Source organism: Puma concolor, chromosome B4, assembly GCF_028749965.1.
Source record: "Puma concolor isolate L17-30 chromosome B4, mPumCon1.1.hap2, whole genome shotgun sequence".
In the NCBI taxonomy this organism is placed as follows: Eukaryota; Metazoa; Chordata; class Mammalia; order Carnivora; family Felidae; genus Puma; species Puma concolor.
In genome coordinates, this window is record NC_141673.1 from 74,816,430 (window position 1) to 74,839,520 (window position 23,091).

General features: G+C 35.5%; 1 protein-coding gene across 2 annotated transcripts in view; it reads right to left on the bottom strand.

Annotated features, from left to right (window-relative positions):
- LRRK2 (leucine rich repeat kinase 2) overlaps positions 1-23,091 on the bottom strand; it is a 138,936-nt gene that overhangs the window by 49,266 nt on the left and 66,579 nt on the right. For both annotated transcript variants that reach the window (XM_086713648.1, XM_086713649.1), the window contains 10 exons: positions 20,816-21,066; positions 20,376-20,524; positions 17,338-17,431; positions 14,577-14,763; positions 12,828-13,009; positions 9,779-10,008; positions 9,278-9,405; positions 7,310-7,528; positions 3,757-3,958; positions 2,632-2,720 (listed from right to left, as the gene is read on the bottom strand). In XM_086713648.1, coding sequence (XP_086569774.1) covers positions 2,632-2,720; positions 3,757-3,958; positions 7,310-7,528; positions 9,278-9,405; positions 9,779-10,008; positions 12,828-13,009; positions 14,577-14,763; positions 17,338-17,431; positions 20,376-20,524; positions 20,816-21,066 — 1,731 coding nt within the window. The remainder of the gene's footprint in view (positions 1-2,631; positions 2,721-3,756; positions 3,959-7,309; positions 7,529-9,277; positions 9,406-9,778; positions 10,009-12,827; positions 13,010-14,576; positions 14,764-17,337; positions 17,432-20,375; positions 20,525-20,815; positions 21,067-23,091) is intronic.

Below are 23,091 nucleotides of genomic sequence, written 5' to 3' on the forward strand. Positions count from 1 at the left end.
AGACTTTCCAGCCTCGCTCAATGAAGGAAGCCAAGTGAATGACCCTTGCCAATGCCATGTGGAGCAGAACCACCCAGCTGAGCACAGTCAATCCACAGAAAAGTGAGAAACAATAAAGTGTTGATGTTTTACCTGAAGTTTACTTGTTTACTCAAGTTTTGGGGTATCTTGTTTCATAGCAATAAAAAACTAAAACACTGCCTTAATTTTATCACCTTTCAAAGACCTAATATTCCTTCAGCCTACTAACTTATAATGCTAACTTACGCGCTTATGCAAAAAAGAGAATTTTCCAGATTCCTCACCCAAGTTTTTATCAAGATTAAATTGCCATGCAAGCTTTTTAATGTTCCACCTGATTAACTCAGTAAGTGTATTTCATATTTCTTTTATCATACATTTAAATGAGTTTTGTAAACTTCTCTGTGCAGTGATGGAAATGTCTTTAATAAGTTTAGTGACCTAATAGTCTGGGTCACAGAGAGGGTAGGAGGCTCATTAGAGCTTTTGCACCATGAAATTATTTCTGCCCTTCCTTTGATGATTCACGGAGGTGAATACCCCTATTTATTTTTGTTGATGGGTATCAGATAAGTCACTCTTGTTTTCATTTGATTATTTACAGCTTTCATTCTCTTCAAGTGTTCGTGAAAATGACATTATATTTTAATATATCAGCATAAATAAAAATATAGTACTTATAAAATTATTAAAAAATTCAAGTTAATATCATGCTGACTCTTTAGATCTATCTCTCAATATAACTTTGGACTGTTCAAACTATTGACTTAATTTTCACTTAAATTATCATGTTTATAGTAAAACTATGCTGATAAGAGTTTCAACTTAATCACTCCATGAATCTTCAGGGATTTTATTGTGGTAATAGTGGAAGGCTGCTTTTGTTAGAAGATGGTGATTCTGAAACAAATCACTTCTTTATTCTACTGAAGAAGATACGCACACCCTAATACTACCCACATCTGTACAACTTTAAATATTCCCAATTCACAGGGAAACACATCATTTTGGGGGGCAACTTTAGCCTTTCCTTGACTATATAGAGTTTAGTCATTTTCTGATATAGTGTGGCACACAGGACAATAAAATCTTCAGGGTATATTTAAAACTCCCTTTGCTATATCTGGGGCTCCTGGGTGGCCCAGTAGGTTAAGCATCCAACTTCGGCTCAGGTCATGATCTCATGGGTCGTGAGTTCCAGCCCCATGTCAGGCTCTGTGCTGACAGCTCAAAGCCTGAAGCCTGCTTCAGATTCTGTGTCTCCCTCTTTCTCTGCCCCTCCCCCGCTCATGTTCTGTCTCTCTCTCAAGAATAAATAAACATTTAAAAAATAAAAAAAATTTAAAAAACTCCCTTGGCACCCACCTACACATATGTTTTATTTAGCCCCATACCTGACACACATTCTAAAACTACATGGATACATCTTTACAATTTTGAAAAATTTTTTTATTACCTAAAATAATATCCTTAAATTACTAAATAGGTCAAACATAAGATTAGCTGACAGTTACTTCTCACTTACACTGAATTAGGGAAGCAATGTAGAAGATAATATTGTTATTATCCTTATTTTACAAGTGAAGAAACAAAGACTTAAAATATTAAGAAATGTCACAGTGTTGGGATGGATATAGAAGAGATTTGAACACGGGTCAGGCTGACTACAGAGCTTGTGCTCTGGACCAGTCAACGTTACCAGCTCCATTCTCATTTAGCAGATGAGTGGAAACACACTTTCCAGGGCATATGTTCAGAGGGATGAAAATCTACTTATAAAATATCTACCAAAATAGGTATTACTGTCACATTACAATTACCAATTGCAATACATTTCAATATGCTCTCAAGGTCCAAGATATAGGATTTAGGCCAAAATGAGTTCCCTCTTCAAACTACCTGCCTTTTTTTTCTTTAGATAAAATTTAGGAACTATCATTCAAAATTATCTGAGGGAATTTAATGACTATTATGGTTTAATTAGAAGAGATGATTCTAATGTAAACAGACAGAATCATTTTAGGGTCTCAGGGAGTCACATGCAAAACTCTAAATTATGCCCACACTCAAAATAGTTGCCAGTGAATACATGTGCTGGAGACGGCCTCCCCAAGCTCTCTTCAGTTCATGATTAAGCTAGATGCAACTGTTCTCAACCAGGGTGATTCTGCACCCCCACCGATGTTTGGCGATCTCTGGACACATTTATGCTTGTCATAATGTTGTCCAGTTAAAGGTTTTACATCCATAGACTCAATTTTCTTATGTATATTTGCCCCAAGGATTTTCACAAAGCTTCCATTCAACTGACTATATCAATAACCAAAGTAAAGTGTCATAAGAATCTAGAAAAGCACTGTGGAACAGAGTGGTACAACATCTGTTCGCAAGTTGGAAACAAAGACATTAAAGTGAACTCTCAGACATTTTCCCTTCTTCCATGAAGCTCTTCTTTATGCAGTCTTCTACATGAACTGCTCTACAGTAGTCTACGTTTATAGGATTTTCTACTTTAACTGAATACAAACTCTATAATGCTCAGTTCTCTGGGTGTCACTTGTTCCTCTCTTCAGTCATTGCCCTTATGCCACAAAAATACAAAATACCAACCTGTGCCATGACTTTACAAAGCCACTTGGGTTCCACAAAATATAAGTCACTTAACTGCAGCGCTGGGTCTTGAAAATGAAGAAGGACCCCTGTAGTAAAAATCAAACAGTGAAACATGGAATCTAGAAAATACAAATATCAAGGGACTTTGGAGAGAATCTAGTCCAACCTCCTCATTTTACAGATGAGGAAACCTCAGCACTGTTGGCGGAAGAGCTGAGGCTAGAACCTGAGCATCCCAGTTTCCAATCCCTAAAGTCCAAGTATTAGAAAGTATTTTTGGAACTACATAAAATGATCATATATAAGCATATTTGAGATAATTGCATGCACTGTCTTTCATATATTTACCAATAATCAAAAATTCACAAAACGTTTTGGCTTTCTAAACATATTCTACAAGCCATCTTATTTTCAAATATAGGTAAGAAACATAGGATATTGCAGAAAGCTACTAGTTTAAGAATAATGGAGGGAAAGGAACAGATTATAATCCATGTGAAGGTCATTTTTCATACAACAGAATCTAGGGATTAAAAGCAGCTGTAGTCACTTACCCTAGTACTACAAATTAACTCACACGTTTTCAGCAGGGTTATACTGATCAAGTACACAAATAGCACAGAAGCCACTATAAGCATCTTTATCTGTGAGACCATGCTGACAATGAGTGATGCAACAGGCAAGATCTGCCATTCAATAGGTTTATTGTCTCAGGTGACCACTGATTCTCTAAGTGCCCAGTTAGACCATCCCAATAATACTTACCCTCTAGAGTATATAAATAACTTCCACACACAGTAAATTCAATTGATACCATGAAAGGATATGGCTTGTGCTTGGGGTCCCAAAGCTCCTCAATAGTTAAGTCAATTTCTAGAACCCACATGTTTTAACTCCTCAGATACTTTTCCCACCACTGCCCTTAGGTGGTTTCCTAAATGTTTTTTTCCTATGGCATGACATATGATTCAATGTCATTGCACATGATGACCTTTCAAAAGGAAAAAGTCAGTGGTCAAAGAATTCTGTTAAATTTTGAATGCAAATTCTATACAAGGTTCAGATACATTTTTACAATGACTACAGTGGAGTTTTGAAAAAATATGTAACAAACATACTAACCTGATTCATTTAGGAAGTGAACCGCATGAGGAAGCTCATTTTCATCCAACTGTAGCTGATTTTCTTTTACGAGTTGTAATAATCGTTTCCGGTCGATTACAGGAAATTCAATTGGCACATTTTTACGTTCCAATAAAATGATTTTCTCAAGTTCTACATAGCAGTCTGGAATCAGCTGCCCAACGACAGGCTGATCTCGGATCTGTGTAATTACAAATGACAAGCTGTAAAAATCCATTTTATTCATCTGCCTGAAGGTGGTTGGTAAATTCAGTGCTAATAGTTGTTCAGAAAGTGATATATTATTCAAGTGTGATGTAAAACTATTTAAGCTGTGAAGGATAAATAAAATGATACTAAAATAAGAAAAATATAAACACAGAAGCCAATTTAGAAATAACTGTCAAACAAAATAGTATGGAAATATTTATCTAACTACCCAAAAAAATCCATGATATACTCCAGGATAAATCACTAATCATAAAGAAAGGATTTTTTATTTTCTAAGACATTAAACATATATGCAATAGATACGCTACCATAATAAGTCAGGAAGTATTACAAGAGCTTTGGGGCCTTATTTATTAGATGAAAATATCCATGCCCCAAAGTAAAACATTAAATTTTGTGCTTGTTATTTGCAAAATGTACCTGATATGTGTATATTCCATGTCTCCCCAGGAGGAGACACGAAATCTCCTCACCCAAGAAATACTTTTTCATGGAATTTTAAATTTGGGAAAATAATAAACCATCTACACGCCAACAATTTTCACATGAGAGGATGATTTTTGGTCTGTTACATTTACAATATAATCATTGTCTACTTACTTACATATACACAATAACAAATTTTAAAGAATAGCTTTAAGATGATAGTTTCTATGATAAAACATCTTTTCCAATTTTTTCTTTTTTCCAGGAAAATCTAATTTTAAATAGAAATGCCACTGAAACAACAGTAACTAAAATGCCTCTGAAAACCACCAGGTGGCAAACTCTCCCCATTTCTCAACCCATGTATATATTCTTCTATATTCTTTTTACCTGAGAATTTCTACTTAATTTCTTAAACTTATTATAAACAGAAATTGGGTTTTATCACACACACATGCAAATTTAACTTGCTCTTTTTCTACTCCTAACTAGAACTTTAAGGGGCTTTATTTAAACAGTCATACTATTACTTACATATTCACCTCCAGTCATTCAGAACATTGTTTTCCTGTATCCAATGCCCTCCTAGTAAATTAAATACAATTTCACTAATCTTCACTTTTCATATTCACCTTCCTCATCATTCGTAAATTAAGATAAAATAGAAATTCATATTGAAGTTTGTGTTCTAACTGAAGAAAGAAAACCTACATATGGAAGTAAACAGGGGTTCTCACAGAAAGCAAATTACACAGCAAAGGGATGAACTTTTTATGGCTGAGTTACAGGGCCAGCAAAAGATCCCACTGCTAATGGGCTGGACAAGTTTGAAAGAGGCAATGTTGGCAATGAACTCCGTTTTGTCCTACTTCTCCTTTTAGCTTGATTATGAGGTCCCCAACAGCCAATAAAAAAAATTTATTTTAGAGTCTGCAAAGGCACGTGTTAATAAGGGCAAGACAGGGAAAGATTAGAGAAGAACCAAGAGAGAAGGAGAAAATGAAAAACAAGTGAGAGGGCAAAAAGTGATCTCCAGTAAATTCAAAGCTGCTATTTGAATACAAGTTGAAGCATCTCAAGGAGGAAAGAATATTCTAGTTCTGGCAGGCTCACTGATTCTGGATGATCCTGAAAAAGCCAGAATTCTACAAAGCAATCAAATGGATTTTCAAACCAAAATGCCAGAATGGTGCAGCCATCAACAATATACATCCATAGCAATATATGGCCATTTCTCAAAGCATTTCTTTTACCTGCTTGTATCAGCCTCAGTGATCAGTCATAAGCTCAGGAGGAAAACAGATCTTGTTGATGGACAGTGATAAATTGCTTTACACTAAAGCAGTACTAGTCCAGCCAGCTGAACTAACCAGTTTATCCATACTTCAACTAAACTATCCATACTTTATCTATTTGTTGCAACTAAATTCAGGCTTTTTCAAAACAAACTCATTCTTGAAGAAGTCTTTTTAAAAATATGATATGTGGTCCAACATAAATGATGAAAATAGGAACTATTAAAACATAATAAGTAAAAACAAAGTTCTGTATGTATAGGTACAGTCTCAGAAGGAAACTGCCTGCATAAAAAGAATATTTAATTGGATGTCTGAATTTTGTGTATTTGTTTCTTACAAGTCACAATACTTTCTAATCCTATGTCCAATTAGAGAGTAGGAAAATTTGCAAATAAATAATGTATCATTCTTCTTACATAAGATGCCACTACTGACCCACCATTGGTAAAACCTTTTAGTGATGGTGACAAATGTGTTGAAAGACACAAACATGCAAATTCTCCCCCTGGGCATCACAAAGACCAACACATTTATAAATGGCTCATTAGGTTTTAGATAGGAGCATAATCTGTGCAAATGGAAGAGAACTAAGCTAACTGGCCAACACATTATAACCAGGGTGACTGTGTAATTTATCATCCAAATTGGAATGCTTTTGAGAATGTAGTAGGACACTATTAATTATGCTGGGAATGCCCAGGCTACACAGGACCCTAGTTATAAGCCATGGCCTTGATCATTAGTGCTAATGAACGAAACCACCAGGGACTAACAATGAAATTCACCATTGTGTTTGTCACATTGAACTATTTGAGGAATTTTCAGTGCATTTTATACCACAGTATCTGCAGAACTCAGGAAATATTTCTTTTTCCTGCAAGTATTAAAAATAACGTTTCTCCTGGATAACCAACTTATTTGTGCTTTATGAACCCTATGAATTACATTTGGCTTACCAGAACTTTGGAAATCAAAACATAATTTCTAAAATGGAAAACCCAGTTGATATGTACTAAAAATTGTTCAGGCACTGTTGAAAATCAAATTCATGACCTCGGCAACCACATCAAAGAGCCATCTCACAACACTGAGGGGGAGATAAAAGGGTGGAATGGGTACCGTCACAGTGACAAGAGACAAAAGGAACAGCACATAGATCAAAATGCACCTAGAACAGGAACTCTGAAAGAAAAGAGCAAGTGAAACAACAAAGAACAACAGAGGGAAGATGATCCCAAGATCCCAATATTCATGTGTATTCTTTGAATCACCACGACAAAAAGTGAGAAAAAGGGCATCAGAAACGTTCTCAGATTCTCCCAGAAACATTCTCTCAGTCTCCCAGATATTCTTAGTGTTTGTCCTTCAGGATCCTCTAATGATGTTTATTCTCATTTTTATGCATTTGAAATGAGATATGGCATAAGTAATTTTAAAACTGAAAGCGCTTTAATAATGCTAACAACTATGAAAAAAACCACAATTTTAAGATAGTTGTTCTTTTCTCAAGACTTCTGACATTTCTAAGCAGTTGTGTAGCATGAGAGTTAATAAATTATGTTTACCCACCAGCCCACAATAGGCATTAACCACGTTACCTTGAAATTAAGACTCTCATTTATGATGGTTTTCCGAAGCTTTGCCAAAGCATCGGATTCCTCTGTGGCATTCACAAAGTGGTAATCTCTTATTGCAGGAAACCCTCGCTTGTTCAGCAGTTCCTTGGTGATTTTACTTATGCAGGCTTTGCGCTGCTTTTCATCGGAAACATCCAAATGTGTGCCAACAAGAATCACAGGGGAAGAAGAAGCACGGGCCTACAGGAAATGATACAAAATACTCTCCTGTTTGTTTTAAAATCAAGACTGCTTACAGTTCTATTCACATTCAGTTTTTATGAAATTCAGTTGAAAGGAAATGAAAAACTCAAACACGTCAAGAAGAAGAAAATGTCAACTGTCTTTCCTTCCTTAAACCTAGGGGAAAAAAATGTAACCTTAACAAAATTTTGAAGTCATTTTTATGCCCCTTCTTATTCCAATTTTTATCATTTTTTCAGGTGGCCTGTATAAGACTAGTGGTCTGTTTTTATTTTCTTTTATGCCTTAAAATGGGTTATTCTCTAAGTGTACTTTGGACTTCTAAACCAAATAAGCATTTAATAAACGCAAGACCATATCAAAGTGACATAATATGGTTTATATTTTCTCCTCCTTATCTGTAAAGTCAATCTCCTGAATTCATTTTAAACTCATCCAATTTGTAGTCTACATGAACAAGAAAAAAAGGCACTAAAGTATCACTGCCACTATTCACTTGGGCTAATTCTGACCAATACAAGGAAGTTAAAAAAAATTACCAAAATTACAAAATGAGCTTGTATGCAGCCAAAATATCTGCTAAAATGTCCTCACACAAACCTTTTTAAGGACTTGACTCACAGAAGAGCCCACTGAAGCTTCATTCAAAGAGCATCACTCCTACTTTATTTCAATACTAAGAACCAGTACTACATCAAGGAGTAGCTAACAGCAAGACAGCAAGGGACAAAATGGAAAAATCACAAAAAGAGATTCCAAATATAAGAGCATATTAATAGGGTGCCATTTAAAAGTGTAAGATCTGAAGGCCTTCCTACTAAATCGCCAATGAGGGCATAGCTAATGATTCATGGACTGCTTTTGTTTAGTGTAGTTTATTTTAAATTAGGGAGGTTTGTCCTTCATTTAAGAAATAAAGTGATTGGGGTGCCTGCGTGGCTCAGTTGGTTAAGCATCCAGCTTTGGGTCACGTCATGATCTCACGGCTTGGGAGTTTGAGCCGCGCATTGGGCTCTGTGCTGACCACTCAGAGCCTGGAGCCTGCTTTGGATGCTGTGTCTCCCTCTCTCTCTGCCCCTCCCTCACTTTCTCTCTCTCTCTCTCTCTCTCTCTCTCTCTCTCTCTCTCAAAAATAAACATTAAAAATTTTTTAAAAAGGAAATAAAATGATCAAAAACATTATATATATATATATATATATATATATATATATATATATCCATTATGTGTGTGTGTGTGTGTGTATATATATATATATCTATTATATGTGTGTGTGTATATATATATATAATGTATATATTTTCAATTTTTATAGCTTAAAAGGGTTTTAAGTATCTTTAACATTCATCAATATGGAACACACTATTTTCATGTCACAGCCTAATTACACTAAAAAGTCCCCAACTCAAAATTTTAGTGCTTCCTAGTTTTAATTTTTTTTAATGTTTATTTACTTATTTTGAGAGAGAGGAGACAGAGAAAGAGAGTATGAGCAGAGGAGGGGCAGAGAGAGAATCCCAAGCATTGAGCTGAAATCAAGAGTCAGATGCTTAACCAACAGAGACAGCCAGGTGCCCCCAAATTTCAGTGCTTCCAACTTCATTTTTAAAAACTGAGGAGACTGTTTGAAGCAACTGTTTGTCCAAAATAAATTACCTTACACATACAAAAATAAATGTTATTTTCTATTTTCAAACGATTAAAATAAATGTTACTTTCTATTTTCAAACGATTAGAACAGACGACCTTTATATTGAAGAGCCAAGGCTTCATGGCATCGACTTCAGCCTGCCCTTTGCTGAGGTCATAGACAGCCAGGTAGAGGGCCCGCTGGGTCATGAAGTGAGGATGAGTGCTGTAGAATTCCTCACGACCTAAATAAAGATTGGAGCCATTGTTTTAGGTGGTAATATCACTATTTATCATACAAAGAGAGAGAGAGGAAAACAGCCAACAGACCATGTTTAGAAGACTATACTGGGTTTTTACTAGGGATTGACAAGCTTCAGCATATATGTCAGCTACCAAACCAAGTATTTAAGCTTTAGCTGGCTCCTATTGGTTCCTAACATTTCCCTCCATGGAATTCACCCTGGTGGCAAGGGTAAAATTAGAAGTAAATGGCTTTGGAATAATTCTGTAGAATCCACCAGGTCTCGTTGCAGTACTGGAACAAAATCTCGGCTTTTAAATCCCTGTCCTAAGTAAAAGATAAACGTGAATAAAACATTCTAGTGAAAGAAATACCTGCAAAATCCCACACATTTAGAATGAGGTCTTTCTTCCCTTTGCCTCTTATTTGGATAGGCCAGTCCTTCACATCTATACCAACTGTGGCGCTTTGCACCCCAGGATCTGATTTCTTGCTTTTCGTTAGTTGCTGCAATAAGGTGGTTTTACCACTCCCAGTATTTCCCACAATCATAAGCTTCATTCGGTTATAGGGCACAGCCTTTTTTAACCGCTGCTGAAGAAACCTGGTATTTGAAAGACAAAAGTAAAATAATAAGCTGCTTAACACTGCTACTTAAGATATAGGTGAATTCTTAGGTGTTGAAATTTTTAAAATACCAGACTGTTCTAAAATATAGTGCCAAACAGTGCTTAGCTCATGGACCTAATAAGGGCACATGTCTTTCAACACACTGTTAGTGCATATATTTTGTGAGCGATGTTAATGTAGTTGATAATGACTGGTAGCATTATCAAAAAAATGACCTGTTATACTATCACCAGAAATAATCAAAATATGTTTGCAGCACTAATTAGAATGCTAATAATTATGAAGTAATTAGCATTGTGTGTATATATATGCATATATATATGTGTATACATATATATATATATGAATTTCTTTAAATAACACAGATAAAACCCTAAAAATTACAAGGTATAAAATTTTACAAAGCCCCTATGACAGAGAATGAAGATAGAGTATATATGCGTACTGTTATACTAAACTTTGATAGTGAGGTCTCACTGGATATATTATATGTGCCTGTGTGTGTGTGTGTGTGTATGTATATATACTGTATATATACTATATATTGTATATATAATGTATACATTCATATATATCATACATACATATATATAGTACAAATGGAAACTGAGAACATATTGGTTATGTTATAAATTAATACATGTAAACTATTATACTATCAGCAGATAATATGTTGCTTTTTCTAACAATCTTAATGAAAAAAATAATTGAAACTAATTCGAAGTGGTGTAGGTAGCTAAGCAAACCACCTTTAAATTAATACTAGATTTTAAATTGTTCTTAAAAATATGTTGGATATAGAAAGTCATATTTTTAACTATGTTGAAATGTTGCCACAGTTTAAATTTAAAGGAGCAAAACTGAGACACCTGGGTGGCTCAGTCGGTTGAGTGTCCGACCTAGTCTCAGGTCATGATCTCATGGTCCATGAGTTCGAGCCCCATGTCGGGCTCTGTGCTGACAGCTCAAAGCCTGGAGCCTGCTTCAGATGCTGTGTCTCCCTCTCTCTCTGCCCCTCCCCTGCTCGTGCTCTTTCTCTGTCTCTCAAAAATGAATAAACATTAAAAACTAAAATTAAAGGAGCAAAATAAGTAATATGTCAATTTTAAGGAATATTGACTGATCCATTAGATCCAGAATCTAATAGGATTCTGACCAACATTCTCAAGGATCTGAACAAAAGGCATCATTACTTTTCATGATTTAATTCGATGCTTGAGAAAATACAACCTGACAGATCAGATATTGTGCCTGTTATTATTGAAATCATTTTCTCACATACAACTTACACTGTTTTGTTTTTGTTTTTTAATTTTTTTAGTGTTTATATATTTTTGACAGAAAGAGACAGAGCATGAGCAGGGGAGGGGCAGAGAGAGAGGGAGACACAGAATCTGAAACAGGCTCCAGGCTCTGAGCTGTCAGCACAGAGCCCGACGCAGGGCTCGAACTCACCGACTGCGAGATCATGACCGGAGCCGAAGTCGGACGTTCAACCGACTGAGCCACCCAAGCGCCCCTCTGTTTTTATTATCAATAAGCAAGAATATCGATGGCCCAAATGTCTAGTAAGAAGTCAGCACACTTTGAAAAAGTCATCCTTCAAAAAAGGAAATGATGCCTACAATTTCTAAAGTACTCCAGTCTCCCCTACTCAAAATGTTAAACACATTTACAAGTAGATATAGTGGCTTCATCATATAGCATAATACATTAAAAAGTAGTTCTGCTAAATGTTTACCAAGAATTGAACCAATTTTAATTTGAACATCTATCCAGTTTCAGGAGAGAAAATCATGGGAAACAATCAGGTAGAATAAAAGGTAGTCATGTTTAGTTTAGCTAGTGACAAAGCCTTTCTTTGCAAATTAAATCAAGTCTAGGGGAACAGAAAACCAAAGCTTTCCTCATAAAAAGATAAAAAGTTAAATGTAATTTAAGAAAATTTAAGCATAAAAGAATTAAGTAAGTATGTAGTTCACTGGTAATTCAACAATGATCAATTATATGCCAGGCTTTGTGTTAGGTGACAAGAATCACACTATGAGTGAATGCAGCCATGGTCCCTGCCCTGCTGGATATTATAGTCAAGTCATGGATACAGAGAGGTGACAAATGAGCTGAAGCCTGCAAGATAAATATAGATAGGAGTAATTTGGTGGAAATGGGATTAAATAACTTTACAAGTAGGTAATAGTAAGACTGACACACTGAAGTGGTGACAGAGAGTAAGATACAGTCCATTACCAAAGATATTTGAAGTTCATAATGTGTGAAGACCACAAGCAGTGATGTCTGGAGAGCTCTGGTGGTTTCAAAAATGGCCAGGGTTAGTAGGTTATTCACCCTCACAGGCAAAATCGAAGTTAGTAATTTTATATCATTTAAGTATCTATAATGCTTTAAGATAGAACAGACACATGGTAACTATTCACTATATGAAATGCAGCTTGAGAAGTCATTATACTTTGCACTATTTCTTTAGAACATATATTTGTAACAAGAGACCAAATAGCCATAATTTCCTTTTAGAGTCCATTTCTAATGAAAAGCATGGATAAGAAGGGAAAGCCATTCTCTCCACATCAGCTTGGCTAGGAGAAAATGAAAAGCTCTTCAGTGGCACCAAATGAACCCATTTATTAAATAAAAGGCAAATGACACATAGCATATTACCATGAAACAGTACTATGTATTATTTCCTAAATCATAACTATTATATCCATCGAAGTCACAGACTAAAAAACATCTGAAGCAAACTTAATTTTAAAAATGGAAATAAAATTATCTAACCTTATGATGTCTTTGGCTTTACATCCTATATGTTTAAAATCAAAATTAAGACGTAGTTCATCCAAAGGAAGATCCCATATTTTGCTTAATTTCCCCATTTCATTAGGAAAGGATCTCAGTTCCAGATTGTAACTGACATCAAAGGAGGTCAGGTTTTCAAGACAGCCAATCTCAGGAGGAATCTTAATGAGATAAAAAAAAAAAAAAAAGGGCAAATCCTGTTGGTAGGAAGGAAGACGTGTGTTGCCAAGAAACAAGGTGCTTACTAGGAAATGAGAAAGGCTCAGAGAGCCTATCTGCAACTTGAATAATCTCTCAGCAGAATCTGTCATAGTTGTCAATACAAATATATGCAAGTATAAATGACTTACCCAAAACAATATATATCACTTATTTATAATGTTTAAAGACCCATTCTCCCTTGGTAAACATCTCCTCCTCACAACACTGAAAGTAAAGAAGTTTTTTATATTTATCTAAATCCAGTCATCTGTGACTTCAGTCTGTTCCTTTACACTATGTTCTTCAGTAAAACTATAAAGATCTAGTTATAAACTTACATACAACATAATGTTCTAAAAATATAACTAAATGTTTACACTTTAGGTAGTATCCTGGTAGGGGGTCTTTTTATTTTTTCCTCTTCCAAATTGTTAAGCAGTGTGCATTACTTTTACAACAGAAAACATTGATTTGCTGACAAAATAAAAAAAAAAAAGTAGCAAAAAATATTCACAGTTTCTTTTTTTAAATTTTTTTTTAATGTTTATTTATTTTTTTTTTTTATTTTTTTTTTTTCAACGTTTATTTATTTTTGGGACAGAGAGAGACAGAGCATGAACGGGGGAGGGGCAGAGAGAGAGGGAGACACAGAATCGGAAACAGGCTCCAGGCTCTGAGCCATCAGCCCAGAGCCTGATGAGGGGCTCGAACTCACGGACCGCGAGATCGTTACCTGGCTGAAGTCGGACGCTTAACCGACTGTGCCACCCAGGCGCCCCTTAATGTTTATTTTTGAGAGAGAGACAGAGTGTGAGCAGGAGAGGGGCAGAGAGAGAGGGAGACACAGAATCTGAAGCAAGCTCCAGGCTCTGAGCTTTCAGCACAGAGCCTGATGCAGGGCTTGAACTCATGAACAGTGAGATAATGACCTGGAATGACGTCGAACACTTGACTGAGCCACCCAGGTGCCCCCACAGTTTTTCTGAACTTAATTCTTTTTGCCTTTCATATACAAAAAAACTTGAAGTTGGCAAAAATATATTTTTTTTCTCGGATGAATGGAAAAATCAGTTTTAGATTTACAACAGAGGCAATGGAGTGAAGCAAAGAAGGCTGACCCACTGGGGTAAAGGGCAGCATGATGGAGGCATGCACAAGTTTAAGAAAATAGGAAAGTCAGCTGAAAAACACATACTGCGTACGGCTCAGCAACAACTTGGGAAATATAGAGTATCTGAGTCTGTGATGAGATCAGAGATTTAGCGAAAAATAAAACACTTAGAGCATTACACATATTCATAATTAAATATATATATCCATATAATTCTTCAAAACTAGAACACAAAGTGATTTTTAAGAAAGTTAACCTACGCTAATATGCCCATTTACTTCATGGTAGGATTGGATGTTATTCAAAGATAAGAAATATCAAACAGATTTCAAAATGGCCAATCCGTGATGTTTTCAAATCACAAAAGCACATTATTAAATCGGCAATCATTTTAAACAAATAGGATGACCTCTTACCTCTTTCAGTTTATTATGAGCAAGATGCAGTTTCTCTACTCTTGACCATACATGTGCTTTTTCGCTCAAGTCCAAGACACTGATCTGATTAAAACTGAACAAGAGTTCCCTTAAGTTCAAAGATTTCCAGTGTGCAGGACTCGGTAGATATTGAATATCATTGCTGCTCATATCTAAGGACCGTAAGCTAGAACAATACAATGTCAACATAAAAGCCAAATTAGTGCTTCCACAACATGTGAGATAATATCACAAGCAATTTTCACCAGAGAAACAACTTTAAAACTAACATTATTTATATTTAAGTATGCATGTGTTCTTGTGTGTTCATAGAGACATATATGGGCTAGAAAAAAGTATGTCTCACTAGGAACAACATTTAAATGAATAAGGACCATTAAAAACAAAACTGAAGCATAATTTCCTTACTTCAGAACCATGAAAATGTCAATCTTAGAATGAAAGAGCCAAGTGTTTACCAATGTTTATGATGCATGAGAAATCATAATTAACAAAGGCAAAAATGGTCATTTCTATACAAGATTTATAAATATGCCTTCTATACAAGGGTTACAAATATGTAGCTCCCCACTTCTCTTTTCAATTTACCTCGTTACTGGGAGGATTCTTCAGAGGTTATGTCCTGGAGCTAATTAATAACATGCAGGGGCATAACCTTTTAACAGCTTGTCTCAGTATGATAAGTATCTCAACACTGAACATGATGTCTTGCATGTGGTAGGCCCAATGCAAATTGGTTGCTTTCATGCAGGAATACACTCCCCAAAGTTTGCAGGAAACGACAGAAAAACACATGTCACATATAAGCGTACATGTGTAGGAAGAATACACAGTCAGTGATGGTGATATATTTGACCATGTAAAGGTTGCCTGGACTTTTGCAGTTATATACTGACCCCTTTCATGCAGCATATCTGAACCATGATGAATTGGTTCTACCTAAGCTCACGTAGTCGTACAACCTTCTACACCAAGGTTCAGGTCTACACGTTTTTGCTCTCATTTTACAATTATCCTGGATTCTGCCCTAACTGTCTCACAAAGATGTGTGAAAATAAGAAAATTAATTGGACTGTTTTAGAGAAAAGATGTGAATATCTAACAAACCATACAACTTAGATAAAGCCAAGAATCATCAGACTGTTCAAAAGCAATCCTTTTTAGCCTCAATGGGAACTTAAGCTGGCCAACTGCATATTCTTTTGTTTCACAGAAAATTGTTCTAAAGAAATATATATAAAATGCTAGAAATGTATATCTGGAGATGTTGTCTAAAAGTATAGAGTAATTAAGGACCGAATAATATTTTTAGTTATTTGGGAAGAAACCTTTATAGTAATATATCTACTAATTAACTTTCATAAATATTTGACTTTCAAACACATTTTCAGGAACATATTATGTTTTTTTATTTTTATTTTTTAATGTTTATTTATTTTTGAGAGAGAGAGAGAGAGAGACAGAGCACGAGTGGCGGAGGGGCAGAGAGAGAGGGAGACACAGATCTGAAACAGGCTCCAGGTTCTGAGCTGTCAGCACAGAGCTTAACGCGGGACTTGAACTCACAAACCATGAGATCATGACCAGAGCCAAAGTCAGACGCTCAACTGATTGAGCCACCCAGGCACCCCAGGAACATATTATGTTTAAAATATAAGACCACCTGTATTCTAGAGGTGCCTGTATACATGAGTTAAGACTAGAAGGTTGAGCCACCAGAGTTTAAGAATTGTGACTTTAGGCAAGTTACTTCATCTCTTTAATAAAATAATATTTTCATTATAAAGTGGAGATAATAACAGCACCTATTTCCAGTTTTATTAGGACAATTAAAGGCAGCATCCACCACTGAGCACTTAAAACAGTGTCTAACACATTCTAAAGCCAGATTGAAATTAATTATTATATGTCTGTTTGACATCTTCTATGGCTAGATTATAACTAAGCATTATTTGCCTATACATTATTTGCCTATATATTATTTGCCTATACATTATTTGCCTATATATTTGCACATATACACTTATGGATTTGGTTTATAATATATACAACACAGTTATAATGGTATCTAAGATAACATAGAAAGCTTTCATTTTTTTAATGAAACTAACTAGAAACATCCCCAAATACCTAGAGCTATATAAATTGTCCTAATCCTCACCAAAAATGTCTTCGCCAAACATTTCCTTGCCTCCACAGTCTGGATGAGATCCTCCCCGAGGTACCCTTGTATAACCCTCAACTTTTCCTCACAGCATGTAGCTTAGTTATTGAATGCCTGTCTTCTCAACCTAATTACTTATTCCCTGAGGACAGAGACTGGGTTTGCTTTGCTCATTAGTGAGGGAACCACTCTTTCTCCAGTTTTTACTCAAACATAAGTATAATTTCAAAGTTAATAATATCTTAGTAGCATATCAACCTCTGAGAGCAAGCAAAATTTTAAAGTTAAAGCGATAGCCGCTATAACCTCAATTATTTGTAATGGTGCAAACATTAATTAACATTAAATTGTTTCAAAACAATAGCACCCTGATATAAAAGTTAAAGAAAACACAAATAGCAACTTGGGTGTTTTGCCTAGTAAAAAACAAACATTCATAGATTTAAGAACATTAAACTGAATAGCTTTAGAAATCAATTATGAATTATAAATTAATTGATATGCCTAAATGAAAACCATGTTTCCGAGGGCTTTGTTCCAGCTCATGTGGTTTTAAAATTAAAATAGCAAACTTACTGTGGAAGATTTAAAATTGCTTCAGGAACACATGTAAATCTGTTTTGGGACAATTTTAGGCTTGTCAGAGAAGAAGGCAAAAAAGGCACAGCAGCTAAAAGAAAATAAAAGTGAGATAAGGGACATTTTAATCATTTTAACTAGATTTCCATTAGATTTGACAGTAAGAACAGCTACCAAGGACCTGTCACTTAATTCAATTTCCATTTTCATGCTGACTTTTAAAATAAGGTAATATCCTTACTCCTAACACTGAACATTAAAATAATACACCATCCTTATAAGAATATTTTCATCTGAAATCTAAACAATTATCTGAACACAAATCTCTGCCCAACATCTGTACAGAGTAAAAATTATTAGAATATTCATTCCAAATTATGTGATATTATGTGTACATAAATTATAAATTAATTCATATTACTCTTAAGTAAATATAACAAAACACTTTGAAAACTAATACACAATACAACGTAAAGATAAAAATTCTTTACAGTACCACCTAATAAAGAGTGTTCTATGCAACAACAGTGGATGTTACTTAATAAAAGTATTCTTTGATCATATGATCTTAAGAGATTGGGGAAACATTTAAGTAAAATAAGGTGAAATATCTCAGCGTCCTCAATATTCTCATATATTTTATGAACTTCCAAAAAGGAAATACAGTATGAAGTATAATAAATAAAACTCTGTGGACACAATTTTGGAAAATGAGCAAATCATTCAGCCTATTTTTTATCTGTAAAATAGTGCAGCTACACTAGATGAATTCTGAGATTCTTCAGATATCTAAAGCTCTATGGTTCTATGCAAGTGGCTTGAGAAATTACTTCTTAGCATTTTCAATGGGTTATATTTTCTCTAGTAAAATCTTCAAGAGTCAAAGTGTTCCAAAACACTGCTCGAAGCTGTTTTCCTGAGAGGCTGAAAAGGAACATGCTATTATTTTTTACCTATATCTGAAAAGTATTTGTGGCAAAATAAATGATTCTCCTCTTAAGAATTAAGAGGTTCAGATGCTGTATGGAAAAGACACTCATAAAGTCAAAGGACTGAAACTATATTTCACTTGGGATTATTTGTAATGGTTAGTGGTTCTGCTCAGATATCACCTTCCTAGGGCATCTTTCTAAATGAAAGACCCTAAAACTACACAGTTGTTGTGGTGCAAAGCAAACAGATTTTTGAACTTGGTTATATTCAAGTTTCCACTACAACTAGTTAATTCATTCTACACCTCTATGTCACACAAAAATCTCAGTCGATCAGAGATCATACCTATCCTACCCTATAGGATTTTTATGAGATTCAGCTGAGATGACGTATGAATCAAGCCTCAGGTTTCTTGGGATGCTCTTCTTTCCAGATCCAACTTAAGTGTCAGAGACACAGAAACCTTTCCCTGTCTCCACAGGCTGGATATGAGCCTCCACTCCCCACCGAGGTACCCCAGTAGCATCCTCAACTTTTCCTCACAACACTTAGCTTAGTTACTGAATGCCTGTCTTCTGAACCTAACTACTTATTCCCTAAGGACAGAGACTGGGTTTTCTTTGCTCATTAGAGAGGGAACCACTCTATTCCCCATTTTCAGGTCCATAGTAGGAAAATGGGCAATATTCAAAAGGCCTAGTAGAAGGGAGAAAGGAAGAAAATATTATACAAATTTACACAGCTTTTATCATTACTAGCTTCTGAAAGTTCCAACAAAATAAAATATTTTAGGATATGTCAAATTGTATTCTGCTTTTAAGCAGCATTAAAAAGTATTTTACAGAGTCAGTCAGTATACATGGATGGGAAGGTGCACGTGGCCTCCTTTTATCTTCTTGAGGAAGATAAAATATGGGGAGTCCCCATTTATTTCCATAAAAGTATTTTGTCCCTTAATACTAGAATGTTCAGATAGACTACTGAACTTATGTTCAGATAAACATAATTCCCTGCTATCTCACATGCTAAGAGAAAATGGAGTATTCCCCAACTTTTAATAAAAGTGATGATCATATTCTGTATTACTAGAATATCTTCTAGTATCAGAGCAAGTGCTCAATGAATACACATTAACCTTACTAATTTGAAAACTGTTAACTGATTAATTTTATTTCTAAAAGAAATAATAACAGTAACTATATTTATAATCCAAAAAATTGAGTAAACCTCAGTTGGGCACTCAGTATTCTGGCTTCAACCAGTTCATGCAGCCATATGCATTTTTAGTTTTCCAGACTAAAATGAACCACAGTATAAAGGACTATCTGGGAGTCCAAGGAAATGTCATTTTAGTCTATGACAACAGCAATCTGCTGTAATTTTTTAAATTGAAAATTTTTTCAGTATTAAACATTTTTTATGTTTTAGAATTTAAAAATAAACTAGTTTTTAGGGTAGCTTCAGGTGTACAGAAGAATTGAGCAGAAAGTACAAAGAGTTCCCTTAAAGCCCTTCTCTCTTCACCATCACTCCCCCTCCCCACACACACACATTTTTATTCTTATGACTAATAACTTGCATAGCTTGATGTATTTGTTATAATTGGTAAGCCAATATTAATACATTATTATTAACTAAAAGTCATCATTTACAATGAAGTTCACTCTTCATGTTGTATGTCCTCTAGGACAAACGTATGATGACACGTACCCACTTTACAGCGTCACACAAAATAGTTTCACTGTCCCAAAAATCCCACTCACCTCCTCATTCCTCTGTCCCTCCCTCCAAACTCCTGACCATCACTGGTTATTTTACTGTCCCCACAGTTCTGTCTTATCCAAAATGTCATATAGTTGGAATCATATAGCATGTAGCCTCTTCAGATTGGCTTCTTTCATGCAGCAATATGCGTTTAAGTTTCTTCCACGTTTTCATGGCTTGAAAACTCATTTTTTTTAATCACTGACCTGTTAACTTTATATCTGAAATTCCCCCATTACATTTAAATTGAAATGCCACCTTTATATCCACACCTGAAATGTCCATGTATGACTCATCCTCTAATACTGGTTAAAAGGAGATTCCCACAGGATACTTACCAAGATAATTCATTCTGGCACTGAAACTCTCCACTTTAGGACACGCCTCAAGGAAATCTTCTGATAGGGATGTAATGTGGTTTTTACTAAGGTTTAAAATTTTCAGTTCCTTCAGGCTTAAGTGGGAACATATTCCTGATATTTTATTTCTAGTTATAAGAAACAAAATGAGGATTAAATTGCATAAATTCATATGCTTTGAAGAAAAAAATCAAAAAAATTTGCCTTCAAAGAATAGCATCAAAGCAGACTGATTAAGTTTTAAATTAGTTGTAAAAATTTAAGTCAACTGATAGAAACTATAATATTAATTCCCTCAGTCTCTTCTCATATTATGGTTTAAAACCCATTACTATAGAAATAATGTCAGCATATTTTGTCATTCTTATGAAACTTCAATGTAAGGCAACCCTTTTGTATTTAATGAGCCCCTTTCTTACCCTTCTAAAATGAGCTGTTCCAATTTCTCTACCACATCACCAAGGTTCTCAGGAAAAGAAGACAGCTGATTATATGACAAGTTAAACTGCTTCAAGGTTGGGCACTTCACTGCAGGATCCAAAAGTACTGAGGGGTTGATGTCGTTTCGAGAGATATCAAGGTTGGCAATACAATTCATTTTCAACAAGTAAGAGGGAAATGATGTAAATTTATTACTGTGCAAGTCCAAATGTGTCAAACACTTCAGGGTCTGGAAAGACAATATTTTAAAATTCTCTAACCATCTGAAAACCATCTGAAAAACTTCAAATTAGCTAATATTTCTGCCTTCCATACCGCTGGTAACTAGAACCATTAAGGGGCGCCTGGCTGGCGCAGTCGGTTAAGCGTCCGACTTCAGCTCAGGTCACGATCTCGCGGTCCGTGAGTTCGAGCCCCGCGTCGGGCTCTGGGCTGATGGCTCGGAGCCTGGAGCCTGTTTCCGATTCTGTGTCTCCCTCTCTCTCTGCCCCTCCCCCGTTCATGCTCTGTCTCTCTCTGTCCCAAAAATAAATAAACGTTGAAAAAAAAAAATTAAAAAAAAAAAAATTTTCCAAAGGGGTGCCTGGGTGGCGCAGTCGGTTAAGCGTCCGACTTCAGCCAGGTCACGATCTCGCGGTCCGTGGGTTCGAGCCCCGCATCGGGCTCTGGGCTGATGGCTCAGAGCCTGGAGCCTGTTTCCAATTCTGTGTCTCCCTCTCTCTCTGCCCCTCCCCCGTTCATGCTCTGTCTCTCTCTGTCCCAAAAATAAATAAACGTTGAAAAAAAAAAAATTTAAAAATTTTCCAAAAACCTGAAAACACAATCCATCAGAGAGCCTCAGTATAATGACTAATCCAACCATCCCTGCTATTAAATGGGTAAAAACCAGGAAAACATAACAGGTAACTGTCAAAAGCAATTCAGAAAAACAGGGTTAAGAGCTTATTTCAGTTTTGTTTTGTTTTTGCAAATTATTCCCGCAAAGAGTGAAATGGAAGCAGAATAAGCCTCAACAAATATTTGAATTAATTAATGAATAAACAGTATGCCACAATCCTGGGAATACATTTTTAAATACTAGCTTTTAGAAACTGTTACACATTTTAATATAAATATGACTTAACCAAAAGAGTAGTCATTGTATACAGGTTTCATTTTAGGACTTCCTCTTTTTTATAAAACTTTTTGTTTCAAATCCCTATTTTCCATTTTTAAGCACTTTCTAATTTTACCATGACAATAAGAAACTTTCCATTTATATGTCAATGTTTTAAATCTTTGGTATGGATTGTCGTCAAAGGGCTACAATATAAAAAATAATCTCTTCTCTCTGCTCTTCGTTATATACCAATATATTTATCCTCACAGAAATCTAGAGTTTGACATGATTATAAAGTTTATATTAATGGATCTTTGCCCCAGAAGTTGTTTCAAAATATCTATCACTGTTTCAGATCCTACCAGATTATTCAAAAAAATGTATTTTTACATTATTCATTCCCAAATTATAACCAGGAAATTTTTTGGCATAGACACCTACAAGCGGTGATTTTATTTTTTTTATTTTATTTATTTTTATTTTTTTTAACGTTTATTTATTTTTGAGACAGAGAGAGACAGAGCATGAACGGGGGAGGGGCAGAGAGAGAGGGAGACACAGAATCGGAAGCAGGCTCCAGGCTCCGAGCCATCAGCCCAGAGCCTGACGCGGGGCTCGAACTCACGGACGGCGAGATCGTGACCTGAGCTGAAGTCGGACGCTTAACTGACTGCGCCACCCAGGCGCCCCTCAAGCGGTGATTTTAAAAACTGCCATCTATTGGTGCCAATTTAAAATTTCCTTAAGAGATTCTGAGCTGGTCTGGTCTTTAAATACCCTGATGTTTTTCAACCTGTCATGCTCTTTTCAAATCCTCTTTTTTTTTAGCTAAGCTATATTCTAGTCCTATTTTACTTACTCTGTAACTAATCCTTATTGAAGGTGTACCAAGTGTCAGTCATTAATTCCTTCATGAATTAATTCAATAATCATCTGTTAAGGCTCTACTGTATGGAAGACATTATGAGGCACTGAGAACAGACATGAACAAGCCTGAAACAGTTCCTGTTCTCAGGAAGTTGACAATTTAGTGAAGAGAATATACCTTAGATCAAAATTTATAAGTGAATGAGCACTGGGGGAAAAACATGGATGCCATGGAAATGTAAATCGGGTGTGTAGCCAACCTGGTCTGGAGGGATGAAGAGGAGAAGA